We start from the raw sequence: 13909 nt of genomic DNA on the forward strand, positions 1-13909 counted from the left end.
AGTGCAGCAGTATGTAGTGCCTGGAACTATTCCCCCATTATTTGTCAGAGAATGGCTGTCCAAAATAAAATGTAAATGGTGTGACTTGAAAATGCATAATTAACATTTCCCAGCTTAGAGAAAAAGGCACAGACCAAACACTGAAACACTTGCTGAAGAAATATGACAGTTTTCAGTAATCAGATGGGAACGGCCAAAGGATTCACAGCCAAGCTCGTACTGAGAAAAGATGCAAACCCACAATTCTGCAAAGCAGGATCTGTTCCGTAATCCCTGAGACAAAAGGTGAAAGCAGACATTTTTTTCTTTGCTGAATTCCTGTTGATTTTAGGAGGAGGGGCAGGGGGTTAGTTGCCGAGAGGCTGGTGTGTTTTGTCAATGACTCAAGTTACACATCGCTCAGAATGTCTGTGGTTTTCTTTTGAACGTTGTTTGGGAACGAGGTCGGAAGAGAATACAAAGGGAGAGTAAAACAACAACAGATGTAGAGATCTGTAGCCTACACAAGGTTTGAATGTTACAAAAGTCGTAGGTTGAGAAACATGGCTCTGACTTGGTAGTATACAACTAAGACCAGAAGTGACTTTTTCGTAGCAGGTTAGGATAACTTACGCAGCAGGTTAGAAGAATTAACGTAGCAGGTTAGGAGAACTTACGCAGCAGGTTAGAAGAATTAATGTAGCAGGTTAGGAGAACTTACGCAGCAGGTTAGAATAATTAATGTAGCAGGTTAGGAAAACTTACGCAGCAGGTTAGAATAATTCATGTAGCCGGTTAGGAGAATTAGGTTAAGGTTAGGAGAAGAGTTAGCTAAAATGCTCTCCTAACCTGCTACGAAAAGTCACTTCTAGTCACAATGAAGAAACATAGAAACAACAAAAGTCTATATGAAGGATGGATGGTTTAAAGGAGCATGGCCATTATAGTTGTATGCCTCTATCCATAAAATCATCAGATTTAATCAAAGGCTTTAAATAGTTGCAAATAGATGGCATGACCATTTTGGGGTTCTTGTTTTGTTTTTGCACTCATGCCTTGTTAGGGATTCAGGAGGACTTGGGTATATATTGGGTATATCTTGGGTATGTGCATGTCTTCTTCAATCTTACCTCTCTTCTCAATTATCTTGTTTTGGGGCTGGCTCCACTGCTCTTTATGGTATGATACAGCATAAAGGCCCAAAATGCAACACTATTACAAATCTGAGAGAGGTTCTCTCTACACATGTGATATATTAAGTTTTTCCTATCTCAAAATCTCTCTGTAGGCTCCTGACTGAAAACAGCTGAAACCTGCATGGTCCTGGCCCTGAGCCGTCTAAATACATATGCTTGAGGCAGAGCTATGTATAAACAATGCTTTTCCTTGATAATAATATTCTAGACATGTTTCATAGGAACATTGCAAGAACATTCCTGTGTCCTGTTTAGAGGGTTAGGAGAATATTCCATCAACGTCACACCAAACATACAATATAAGATATTAATGTTCTATTAAAGTTTCATGGGAAAGTGCAACATATCTGAGCATTCTGTGCTATTAAATGAAGTGTCAAAAAACAACAACAATGCTTACATCCTTACTGAGTCTGTAAAAGTTCTTAGTGCTTAGAATACTAATGGCATTCTCACTGTGAAAGGAATGGGGGAGGAGCATGAGTCATGGGTATTGAAAACACAAAATACACTTCAGCTGAGGGCGCAGATGTGCTCTGAAAGAACGAAGAGGGAAGGAAAATGGGCTTTCTGCTGCCGATCCTTCTGGCTCTGTTAGCCTCTGTCTTGGGGGGACTCTACCTCCTGGGGGCCTTCAGGTGGTGTCGACCAGGGGAACCCCCCCTGGACCGGGGCCCCATCCCCTGGCTGGGCCATGTCCTTGAGTTCCGCAGGGATACAGCAAAGTTCCTGGAGAGGATGAAGAGGAAGCATGGGGATATTTTCACTGTGCAGCTGGGAGGATTCTACTTCACATTCCTTATGGACCCTCGGTCCTTCGGGACGATTGTGAAGGAGGCCCGCACCAAACTGGACTTCAGCAAGTTTGCACAAAAGCTGGTTCAGAAAGTGTTTGGTTACCACTCCGACCACAGGTTTCCTCAGATGTCCAGCAACAAGCACCTGATGGGGGACGGTTTAGTGGTCATGACACAGGCTATGATGAGCAACCTACAGAATCTGATGCTGCACAGTGTAGGGACGGGGGATAATAACGATATGCCCTGGAATGAGGACGGTCTGTTCAACTACAGCTACAACATTGTCTTCAGGGCAGGTTACCTGGCTCTGTTCGGTAATGAGACACCAAAACCCACAGAGAGCATAGAGAAAGCCAGAGAGGTCGACAGAGTGGAGTCCCAGGAGCTCTTCCTTGAGTTCCGTAAGTATGACCAGCTCTTCCCCAATCTGGCCTATGGGGTCTTGCCTCCAGGGGAGAAGAGAGAGGCGGAGAGGCTGAAGAGGCTGTTCTGGAACATGCTGTCAGTGCAGAAGGTGAAGACCAAGGAGAACATCAGTGTCTGGGTGCGCGAGCAGCAGCAGGATAGGGAGGAGCACGGTATGGAAGACTTCATGCAGGACAGGTACATGTTTCTTCTCCTTTGGGCCTCACAGGGCAACACAGGCCCTGCTGCCTTCTGGCTCCTCCTCTACCTCATGAAGCACCCAGACGCAATGGGGGCCGTGAAGAAGGAGGTGGAGGAGGTGCTGAAGGAGACAGGCCAGGAGGGGAAGCACGAAGGTCTCTTTATCGATCTAACCCGGGACATGCTGCAAAAGACGCCAATCCTGGACAGCGCCGTGGAGGAGACCCTCCGCCTCACCACCGCCCCCGTCCTCACCAGGGCCGTGCTCCAGGACATGTCCCTCAAGATGGCCGACGGAAGCGAGTACCGCATCAGAGAAGGAGACAGAGTAGCCCTGTTTCCTTACACTGCCGTCCAGATGGACCCGGAGGTCCACCCGGACCCACTCACCTACAAGTATGACCGCTTCCTGACTGCAGATGGGGGTAAAAAGACTGACTTTTACAAAGGTGGGAAAAAAATTAAATACTACAACATGCCGTGGGGTGCTGGGATCACTATGTGCCCAGGACGCTTCTTCGCCACCAACGAGTTGAAGCAGTTTGTCTTCCTCATGCTCACATACTTTGATTTTGAGCTCAAGAACCCAGATGAAAAGATACCTGATATTGACACCAAGCGCTGGGGCTTTGGGTCCATGCAGCCAACCAGAGACATCCAGTTTAGATACAGACTTAGGTTTTAAAACTGAGTGACTGACAAACCAGCCTTTGACAACGCTTTGAGAGTAAACTTCCATCTCACGAGCTGTTAATCTAATTTTGATTATTATAAACTATCTTGTGCCTAAACAAAAATTTGTCTAGAGTACATAGTACAGCAACAAGTGGTACAGTATTAAAATAACTGCATATAATTGTTTTGTTTATTCAGAGAGGAAAAATGATCTACTTTTTCTGTCTTTGAAAATGTCTGGAATGTTTATGCTTAGACTCAGCTGGAAATATTACATTTTGAATTTGAAATCAGGTACTATATAATATTTTTGAGTGATGAGTCATGAGGAAATGGTTTGCAGATAGTATTAGAAACATGTAGGAGACGTGTAGGAGACGTATTCTACAAGAAACAATATCACTCCCTAAAAACACAATCCTTGGTAGCTTTTCTGAATTCACAGATAAATTGGTCCGCATGGAAAATTTCAGGCATTGAAACCGTAAATGACTTGATAATTGGAAATACATTTATTTCCATGACTACATTAAAAAGCTATTTTAGATTGACCAAGGTAGATATTTTCAAATACATCACAAAATGTATATTTCAAATATTTTGGGCATCAGAGTAATCTTGAGGGAATCCTATTTGAGTCAGAAAAGGATATTCATATGATAGGTAAGCTATATAAAACCTTGCAGAGAGCCTATCCAACTGACAATCTCTGAGAAAAAAATATAAACTATTGGATCCAAGACTTAAAAGGAACTGATATTGGCACAAGATGGAGGGAATGTTGGAACATAGCTAATGAAATTACAGTTAATGAAAATGTACGCTTTATTCAGTATAAACTAAAGTATAGAATGCATTATACAGGAGACAAAATTCACGAATTATACAGCACAATGGCAGAATCATGTCTTAATTATAAAACTAACAATGACTCAATGATCCATGCTTTCTGGGAATGTTATAACGTCCAAAAGTTATAGGAAGTATTACAATGTACATTTACTTTAAATCTGTCTGTCCGCGTATTTAAAGACATGGCATATGAGAGTGCAGTGAGATACCCAGTGATGTAAAGTACTTAAATACAAATATTCTAAAGTACTACTGACAACCAAAAGTACTTGTTACATTTTGAATGCTTAGCAGGACAGGAAAATAGTCCAATTCACACACATGAAAATGGTCCAACATCCCTGGTCCTTCCTATTGCCTCTGATCGGGCACATTCACTAAACACACATGCTTCATGTGTGATGTCTGAGTGTTGGAGTGTTCTCCTGGCTATCTGTGAATAAAAAAACAAGAAAATGGTGCCATCTGGTTGGCTTAATATAAGGAATTTGAAATACAGTATTTTATATTTTTACTTTTGATACTTAAGTATATTTGAGCAATTACATTTACTTTTGATACTTAAGTATATTTAAAACAAAATACTTTTAGACTTTTACTCAAGCAGTATTTGTTCCTGGGTAACTTTCACTTTTACTTGAGTCATTTTCTATTAAGGTATCTTTACTTTTACTGAAGTATGACAATTGGGTACTTTTTCCACCCCTAGAGATACCCAATGCGTTGGACAATACTTTTCTTGTCAATCTTCTTGAAAAAATATATACTTAACTGGAAATCAACCAACCTTCCATCCTTAACACAATGGAAATGTCAAATGCTTTCTTATCTAAATGTTGAAAGTGTGTGGGCAATGGAGAGAAACAAAATGGTGCAGTTGGAGGCCATGTTGCCGGAGAGTGATGCTGGGGGGTGAGCTTGTGTGTCAGGGCAGGTGTGATGCGGTTGATAAAATCTTACAACAACAAAAAAAGAAACACACAGATGTTCAAAACCAATTCCATGTAGGAGATGAATTTACATGTATTTAAAGCTACTGTGTGTACTGTATTCTTGCTTTTATGATCTTTTTAGTCTGGTTCACTCATATTTTGACCCTCAAGGACAGCCTATGATTGTGCCAAAAATGTGTACTATAATAATCATTGCTGTTTTTATAACATTGTAATGTCAAGCATTGAATCTTTGTGTTTTTCCTCCTGTCAAATGTAATAAAATATCCTTATAAAGTCTTGGTTGTGGTATAAGTGATATACCCCTTTCATACACAGACACAAATCCCACTTTTTTTTTACCATCCCACCTTTTTTTAAACCTGCGTTTTTGTATATCTGAAAGGGGTAGGGGGTAAGAAAACATGGTATATTAAATCCCACATCGAGTCCTAGTCATGAAGCCTGCATTTTTAGACCCTGTAACCAAAATACAGGTATCGGGTCTTATTCCAACCTCATAGTGTGGAAATATATATAAAACACAGGGAAATCATGTTTTTAACTGCACTGGGCCTTTAATAAAAATGTTTTGCTTGTCTATGGGCACCCTCATGCATCTGGTTTTCAGGGGAAATAGAAAGAGAGCCTGTGATGCGATTTCCCGCTTTCGAACATTAACAAAGGTGACACTCCATCTTAACTCCTCCTCCACATTTACTGGATTGGTTCAACAGTGCAGAAGAGAACCTCCCCCGACAGTATTTTTTTCTCGTCAGGACCAGAAAGAAAGAAACGCCGCTCAGACGTTTCTTTTACACCTGCTATGTTAGGTTAATCGACAGATAACAGGTTTGACGTGTTAAGCTAGACCCACTTAGTTTCCACCACAAAACACCAGAAAATTGTCAAAAAGAGTAGTTACCAACTCACCAGCTTTTACACTACTATTTGACTAAAAAAATATTTCAAGAAATAGTTTCACCATGTTAAATAGAGTTCAGTTCATGTAACAGGGTTGAACTTAAAATGAGCGAAAGACGTAAATTATTCACTAATCACATTAAATAAATAATAATATTCCGAAATGACTTAGTCAATACAACAAAATAACTAGGGATTTAAAATGCTGATAATTGTATTTTTTTAAGTTTTGGGGGTTAAGTGGGTCAAAATCTTCCTTGAAGTCACAGAGGGTGCACGGAGGGACATGCGGAAATTTGGCACTTTAGCAAGTCCTTATTCATATTAAAAAACTGATTTATTGAATTCTCAATGTGGTCTATATTAAATGGCACTTCATGTAATATAACAGGCTTTTAAAATTCAATTTTGGTGCACAATTTCTACTTAACACATCAAAGGGACACAAAAGACACTGTTTTCGTGGAACGACCCATATAAAGTATCTTTAGAAAGTATTGACAACCCTTGAATTTTCCCACTTTTTGTTGTATTACAAAGTGGGGTTAAAATGGATATAATTGTCTTTTTTTGTCAACAATCTACACAACATACTCTGTAATGTCAAAGTGGAAATGTTTTTTAAAACTTTTTTTTTAACTAATGAGAACATAATAATTTATAGACTGCAAGAAATCCAAACAGATGTAATATTTGACTAAATAAAATATAATTGTAAAGCCCTAGTTATTTTGTTGCTTTTCCAAAGTCATTTCGGAAGATTATTATTTATTTAATGTGATTAATAAAATAAAAAAATGATTAAAGCTCTGTCAAGTTGGTTGTTGATCATTGCTAGACAGACATGTTCAAGTCTTGCCATAGATTTTCAAGCAGATAAGTCTGTAACTAGGCAACTGAGTTAGGAATGACGCCTGTATCTTTGAATACATCATCCAAAGCCTAATGAATAACTTCACCATACTCACTTTTAATTTTTTACAAATCTACCAATCAGTGCCTTTGTTTGTTAGGCATTGGAAAACGTCTCTGGACTTTGTGGTTAAATCTGTGCTAGAAATTCACTTCTTGATTAAGGGGCCTTACAGATAATTGTATGTTTGGGGTACAGAGATGTGGTAGTCATTCAAAAATCACATACTATACCATATCATCTGTCTGAAATAGGTATTATTGTCAATATAGTTAGTGTATCTCAACTGGGCACAGACGTCAATTCAATGACAATTCAATGCTTTGGTAGAGACTGTCTGTGGTTATTTGGGGTTGAGGCCTCCCAAAGATTCAGCAGCTCCCCAAAAGCTAAACTAGTAAGCTAAATAGAAGGACGCTTTGTGGTATGCAATGCTACTGTGCACATAAAAGGGTGATGTATACTCCTACAAATGTCGTAGGCCATCTTGTGGACACAAAGGGCAAATGTTGAAATCAGTCTGAGGTTACTAAAGGTGCTTTCAAATGCACACTCTACATGGACTGCTCAGGGGGGAAAGTAGCTAGAATTACATCATTTGGTGGCTATGTCTAATCCACTCTGAACGACATAAATAGTTACTAGGCCTAACATTGTTGAGAGAAAAAAAGAACATACTATATTTTTACTTTCATCACACCCAAAATAGAGATCGGAATGTACTGTGAAGCTACTTTTCTACTTTGCTACTGTTTCTACTTTGGGAGTATAGTCCATCGACGATTCCTCTCCATTGTGCTCTGTTCTGGGCTGTCTTCTCCAGATTATGAAACATATAGACTCTAAATGACAAAATATTTTGCACTTCCTGTAATATGCAATTCATTATTTGAAATGTTCTGACCTTTATATGTATTAACATTTGTTTAAACTGGAAACACCAAAGACTGTTCTGTACCGTTTGTGGGTGGTTTCTGGTTATCGTGCAATCGAGTTAGTCATTAACTTCTGACATGAATGTCATAGTTTCATCACGCCATAAAAAAAAACGAATTCTAGCCGGGGCTCAGATTGTCTGTGTGAGAACAAAGAATAAAGGACCATGGGCTTTCTGCTGCTGATCCTTCTGGCTCTGCTAGCCTCTGTCCTGGGGGGCTTCTACCTCCTGGGGGCTGTCAGGCAGCGTCGACCCGGGGAACCCCCCCTGGACCGGGGCCCCATCCCCTGGCTGGGCCATGTCCTTGAGTTCCGCAGGGACACAGCAAAGTTCCTGGAGAGGATGAAGGGGAAGCATGGGGATATTTTCACCGTGCAGCTGGGAGGATTCTACTTCACATTCCTTATGGACCCTCGGTCCTTCGGGACGATTGTGAAGGAGGCCCGCACCAAACTGGACTTCAGCAAGTTTGCACAGCATCTGGTGCAGAAAGTGTTTGGTTACCACTCTGACCACAGGTTTCCTCAGATGTCCAGCAACAAGCACCTGATGGGGGACGGTTTAGTGGTCATGACACAGGCTATGATGAGCAACCTACAGAATCTGATGCTGCACAGTGTAGGGACGGGGGATAATAACGATATGCCCTGGAATGAGGACGGTCTGTTCAACTACAGCTACAACATTGTCTTCAGGGCAGGTTACCTGGCTCTGTTCGGTAATGAGACACCAAAACCCACAGAGAGCATAGAGAAAGCCAGAGAGGTCGACAGAGTGGAGTCCCAGGAGCTCTTCCTTGAGTTCCGTAAGTATGACCAGCTCTTCCCCAATCTGGCCTATGGGGTCTTGCCTCCAGGGGAGAAGAGAGAGGCGGAGAGGCTGAAGAGGCTGTTCTGGAACATGCTGTCAGTGCAGAAGGTGAGGACTAAGGAGAACATCAGTGTCTGGGTGCGCGAGCAGCAGCAGGATAGGGAGGAGCACGGTATGGAAGACTTCATGCAGGACAGGTACATGTTTCTTCTCCTTTGGGCCTCACAGGGCAACACAGGCCCTGCTGCCTTCTGGCTGCTCTTCTACCTCATGAAGCACCCAGACGCCATGAGGGCCGTGCAGGGGGAAGTGGAGGAGGTGCTTAAGGAGACAGGCCAGGAGGTGAAGCACGAAGGCCCTTTCATCAACCTGACCCAGGACATGCTGCAAAAGACGCCCATCTTGGACAGTGCCGTGGAGGAGACACTCCGCCTCACCTCCGCCCCCGTACTAACCAGGGCCGTGCTCCAGGACATGTCCCTGAAGATGGCAGACGGAAACGAGTACCGCATCAGAGAAGGAGACAGAGTAGCCCTGTTTCCTTACACTGCTGTCCAGATGGACCCGGAAGTCCACCCCGACCCACTCACCTACAAGTATGACCGCTTCCTGACTGCAGATGGGGGTAAAAAGACTGACTTTTACAAAGGTGGGAAAAAAATTAAATACTACAACATGCCGTGGGGTGCTGGGATCACTATGTGCCCAGGACGCTTCTTCGCCACCAACGAGTTGAAGCAGTTTGTCTTCCTCATGCTCACATACTTTGATTTTGAGCTCAAGAACCCAGATGAAAAGATACCTGATATTGACACCAAGCGCTGGGGCTTTGGGTCCATGCATCCAACCAGAGACATCCAGTTTAGATACAGACTCAGGTTTTAAAAATGGTTGACTGACACAAACCAGCCTTTGACAACATTTTGACAACTGTTAATCTGATGATGATTATTATAAACTATGTGCCTAAACATTAATTTATCTAGAGTACATAGGACAGTAAAATGTGTTACAGTATTACAATAACTGGATATAATTGCTGTGTTAATTTAGATGAAAAATAATTGACCTGTTCTCTCTTTGAAAATGACTGGAAGGAATATTTTTGTTTATGCTTAGAGTCAACTGGAAAGTAGATATAGCATAATTGAAAGCTGACATGGACAGAAAATAATCTGTCCTGTAAAGCCGGTGAGTAATAGGAAAGGGTTAGAGATAGTCTTAGAAATGCACACATGTTATCTGTAAGTGAACTACAAAAAATATAAAATACTTAGGATGCTTAATAAGTGACAAAAAATATATAAAGTTAACTTTATCCCATTACTCAACATTATGAAATCAGACCTTTTTAAATGGAACAATCTTATCATACAGTACATCTAACAAATACACTCTTAGAAAAAAAGGTTTCAAATGGGTGCTTCGGCTGTCCCCATAGGAGAACTCTTTTTGGTTCCAGGTAGAACCCTTAGGGTTCAATTTAGAACCATCTGTGGAAAGGGTTCTACATTGAACCCAAAAGGGTTTTACCTGGAACCAAACAGGGTTCTTCAAAGGGTTCTCCTATGGGGACAGCCGAAGTACCCTTTTAGGTACTTTTAGAGTGTAGAATACACCTCTTCAGAATGGCATGGCTCCCAAAGTTGTAGTACGTATTCTAGGTAATACCAATCACCCAGAAAGTATACTCGGTCACAACAGACTTTATATGGGCAAATAAAACTCATAGATTATAAACAAAAGTCTTCCTTGAGGGTGGTTTTAACCTTCCAGACTTGGAATTGTATCAACTCGCTGAGGCTTTTACTTGCCTTATATAGTTAAATGCGCTAAAGAGGAAGATGCGCCTGCTCATCCCCAGAATCTTTTCATGTATATATTTTCAAAGGACAAAGCTAAGAACATTAACCTCTTCATAGTTAAGAAAAAAAAACAACATGGAAGAAAATGTAGCGTATTCTACAAGAAACAATATCACTCCCTAAAAACACCTATAGAACAATCCTTGGATAGCTTTTCAGAATTCACCAATAAATTGGTCCACATGGAAAAACTAAAGGCATAGCAACCGTAAATGACTTGGTTATAGGAAATACATGTATTTCCATGACAGCATTAAAAAGCAATTTTGGTACATGAACATGTAACTTAAAAGTGTTATATCACGAAATTTCAATTTGAAATCTTTTTTTACATCAGAGCAATCTTGAGGGAATCCTATTTGAGTCAGAAAAGGATATTCACATAATAGGTAAGCTATATAAAACCTTGCAGAGAGCCTATCCAACTGACAATCTCTTAGAAGAAAATAGAAACTATTGGGACCAAGACTTAAAAGGAACTAATATTGGCACAAGATGGAGGGAATGTTGGAACATAGCTAATGAAATTACAGTAAATGAAAATGTACACTCAATCCAGTATTAACTAATGTATGCAATTCATTATACAAGAGACACATTTTACAAATTCAACAGCACAGTGGCGTGTCGACGGCAAGAAACAAAATAGTGCAGTTGGAGGCCATGTTGCCGGAGAGTGATGCTGGGGGTGTGAGCATGTTGGTCTGGGCAGGTGTGATGTAGTTGATGTTTGTATTGTTTCAAAACATTTTATAAAATCTTACCAAAAAAAAAAGAAAGGCACAGGTGTTCAAAACCAACTCCATGTAGGAGATGAGATGACATTTATTTAAAGCTACTGCTGTGTGCTGTATTGTTGCTTTTATTAACTTTTTAGTCTGGTTCACTTGGGAAGTTATTCATTACACTTTCTATAGTGTATAAATACACCCAGTCACTACAAAGACACAGGCGTCCTTCCTAACTCAGTTGCCGGAGAGGAAGGAAACCGCTCAAGGATTTCACCATGAGGCCAATGGTGACTTTAAAACAGTTAGACTTTAATGGCTGTGATAGGAGAAAACTGAACATGGATCAACAACATTGTAGTTACTCCACCATACTAAACTAATTGACGTTGTGAAAAGAAGGAAGCCTGTACAGAATACTTGTTTTCAACAAGGCTCTAAAGTAATACTGCAAAAAATGTGGCAAAGCAATTAACTTTTGTCCTGAATACCAAATGTTATGTTTGGAGCAAAGCCAATTCAACACATCACTGAGTACCACTCTCCATATTTTCAAGCATAGTGGTGGCTGCATCATGTTATGGCTATGCTTGTAATCGTTAAGGACTGGGGAGTTTTTCAGGATAATAAATAAACAGAATGGAGCTAAGCACAGGCAATGTCCTCGAGGAAAATATGGTTAACTCTGCTTTCCACCAGACACTGGGAGATTAATTCACCTTTCAGCAGGACAATAACCTAAACCACAAGGCCAAATCTACACTGGAGTTGCTTACCAAGAAGAAAGTGAATGTTCCTGAGTGGCTGGGTTACAGTTTTGACTTAAATCTAATTGAAAATATATGGCAAGACCTCAAAATGGTTGTCTAGCAATGATCAATAACAAATCTGACAGAGCTTGAAGAATTTTGAAAAGAATAATGGGAAAATGTTGCTCAATCCAGGTGTAGAAAGCTCTTAGAGACTTACCAAGAAAGACTCACAGCTCTAGTCGCTGCCAAAGGTGCTTATACAAAGTATTGACCCAGGGGTGTGAATACTTATATAAATGAGATATTTCAGTATTTCATTTTCAATAAATTAGCAAACATTTCTAAAATCATAGTTTCACTTTGTGATAATGTGGTATAGTGTGTAGATGGGGGAGAAAAATACATAATTAATATATTTTTAATTCAGGCTGTTACACAACAAAATATGGAATAAGTCATGGGGTATGGATACTTTCTGAAAGCACCGTATGTCCTAGGCCACAGTGTGGACACAAAAGGCAGATGTCTGACGTTACTAAAGTTTTCCCAAATCCACACTCTACATGGACTACTCAGAAAAAGTAGCTAGAATTATATCATGTGGGGCATTCAGTTTAATCCACCCTGAACCACATAAACAGCTACTAGGCCTATTCAGTGAGACTTGTAACCATTTGTGCCCTTAAAGAGAGACTGCCTTTAAAAAAGCAATGAATCCTTTTGAAAAATGTCTACGTGGCATCCATATGAGTCAGAAGCAGTTATTATAGTGTCAAAATTTACTACAAAGTGTAAATAGGATACTTTTGGTCATAAAGTCAGTCTCGTCTAAAATGGAATTTGGAACATCCTGTGCGTCACAACGGGTAAATGACGGTTGAGTTTTGATTTGCCCACTAACATGCGGTGAACAGCTGCGGTGATTGCTCTCTATCCAATAGCATAGACAGTGAGTCAGACCTGCCCAGCAGCTACGACTTTGTTTACATAAGATTACACGTTGTGCATTTTTTAAACTTGAGAAATAGATTAGTTAGATGTAAAATTGCTCAACTAAAACATCCTCGGCAAAAATTTACAAATTCAATTGTCAACCCTACTCATGCTCCCCCCCTCCGGCGCTCGAAGTCGCCGTTCTACTAACCATCAGCCCTGGCAACTATTATTACGCACACCTGCTCCCAATCATTAAGCACACCTGGTCATCATTTACACTGTGATTACTCCCGCTTTATTTATCCCTCAGTTGACATCAGTCATTAGGTAATATTGTTTTCTCTCTTTCTTTACGCTGCTCATGTTTGCTCGTCAACATTGTTTCTTTATTAAACTCACCTACTGCATCCTGACTCCCAGTGTATATTTGACATAAATACAGATTTCTTGAGTTATCTTAGATTCATTCTGGGGATTTTGAGGAAGTGAAATAGGCTCCGCATCTACAGTTTCTCATGGGGGACAAACATCATTAACCAAACATGGAATCGGTCAGGAAACACACCTCGAAGACTGAAATCTTGCTTTTCTGGTCCCACGCCGATTGGCACTTGTGTTTTTCTGAGCAACAGAAAAACACAAGTGCCAATCGGCGTGTTCAGTGGCTCTATAAGAGCAAAGGCAAATTGGAGATTTGTCTCTACAACACCTGTATGTAAAACTGAAACACTCAATTTAGTATGATAGGTTACATTTAATATAGTATATATTAATTTGTGGATGTTCATCACACATTTCATATGATATGTTACGAATTACAATTGATATTATATGTTAAGAATTTGCAAAACATATTATATGTTACAAATCATGAAAACGTATTATATGTTACGAATTTTGAAAATGTATGACATGTTATGAATTCTAGCTAGGTGGCTAATGTTAGCTAGCTGGCTAACGTTATCTAGGCTAGGGGTTAGGGTTAAGTTTAGGAGTTAGGTTTA

At 40.3% G+C, this 13909-nt stretch overlaps 2 protein-coding genes across 2 annotated transcripts; both read left to right on the top strand.

The window, feature by feature from the left end:
* Positions 1 to 1736: 1736 nt before the first annotated feature.
* Positions 1737 to 3281, top strand: LOC120019994 (5-beta-cholestane-3-alpha,7-alpha-diol 12-alpha-hydroxylase-like). Its single transcript, XM_038963412.1, has one exon. It carries the CDS (start codon positions 1737 to 1739, stop codon positions 3264 to 3266), a length of 1530 nt encoding a protein of 509 aa, XP_038819340.1. The 3' UTR covers positions 3267 to 3281.
* A 4648-nt stretch (positions 3282 to 7929) lies between these two features.
* On the top strand, positions 7930 to 9955 carry LOC120020264 (5-beta-cholestane-3-alpha,7-alpha-diol 12-alpha-hydroxylase-like). The gene has a single exon (XM_038963811.1). It carries the CDS (start codon positions 7980 to 7982, stop codon positions 9507 to 9509), a length of 1530 nt encoding a protein of 509 aa, XP_038819739.1. The 5' UTR covers positions 7930 to 7979; the 3' UTR covers positions 9510 to 9955.
* Positions 9956 to 13909: the final 3954 nt, after the last annotated feature.

Source organism: Salvelinus namaycush, chromosome 25, assembly GCF_016432855.1.
Source record: "Salvelinus namaycush isolate Seneca chromosome 25, SaNama_1.0, whole genome shotgun sequence".
In the NCBI taxonomy this organism is placed as follows: Eukaryota; Metazoa; Chordata; class Actinopteri; order Salmoniformes; family Salmonidae; genus Salvelinus; species Salvelinus namaycush.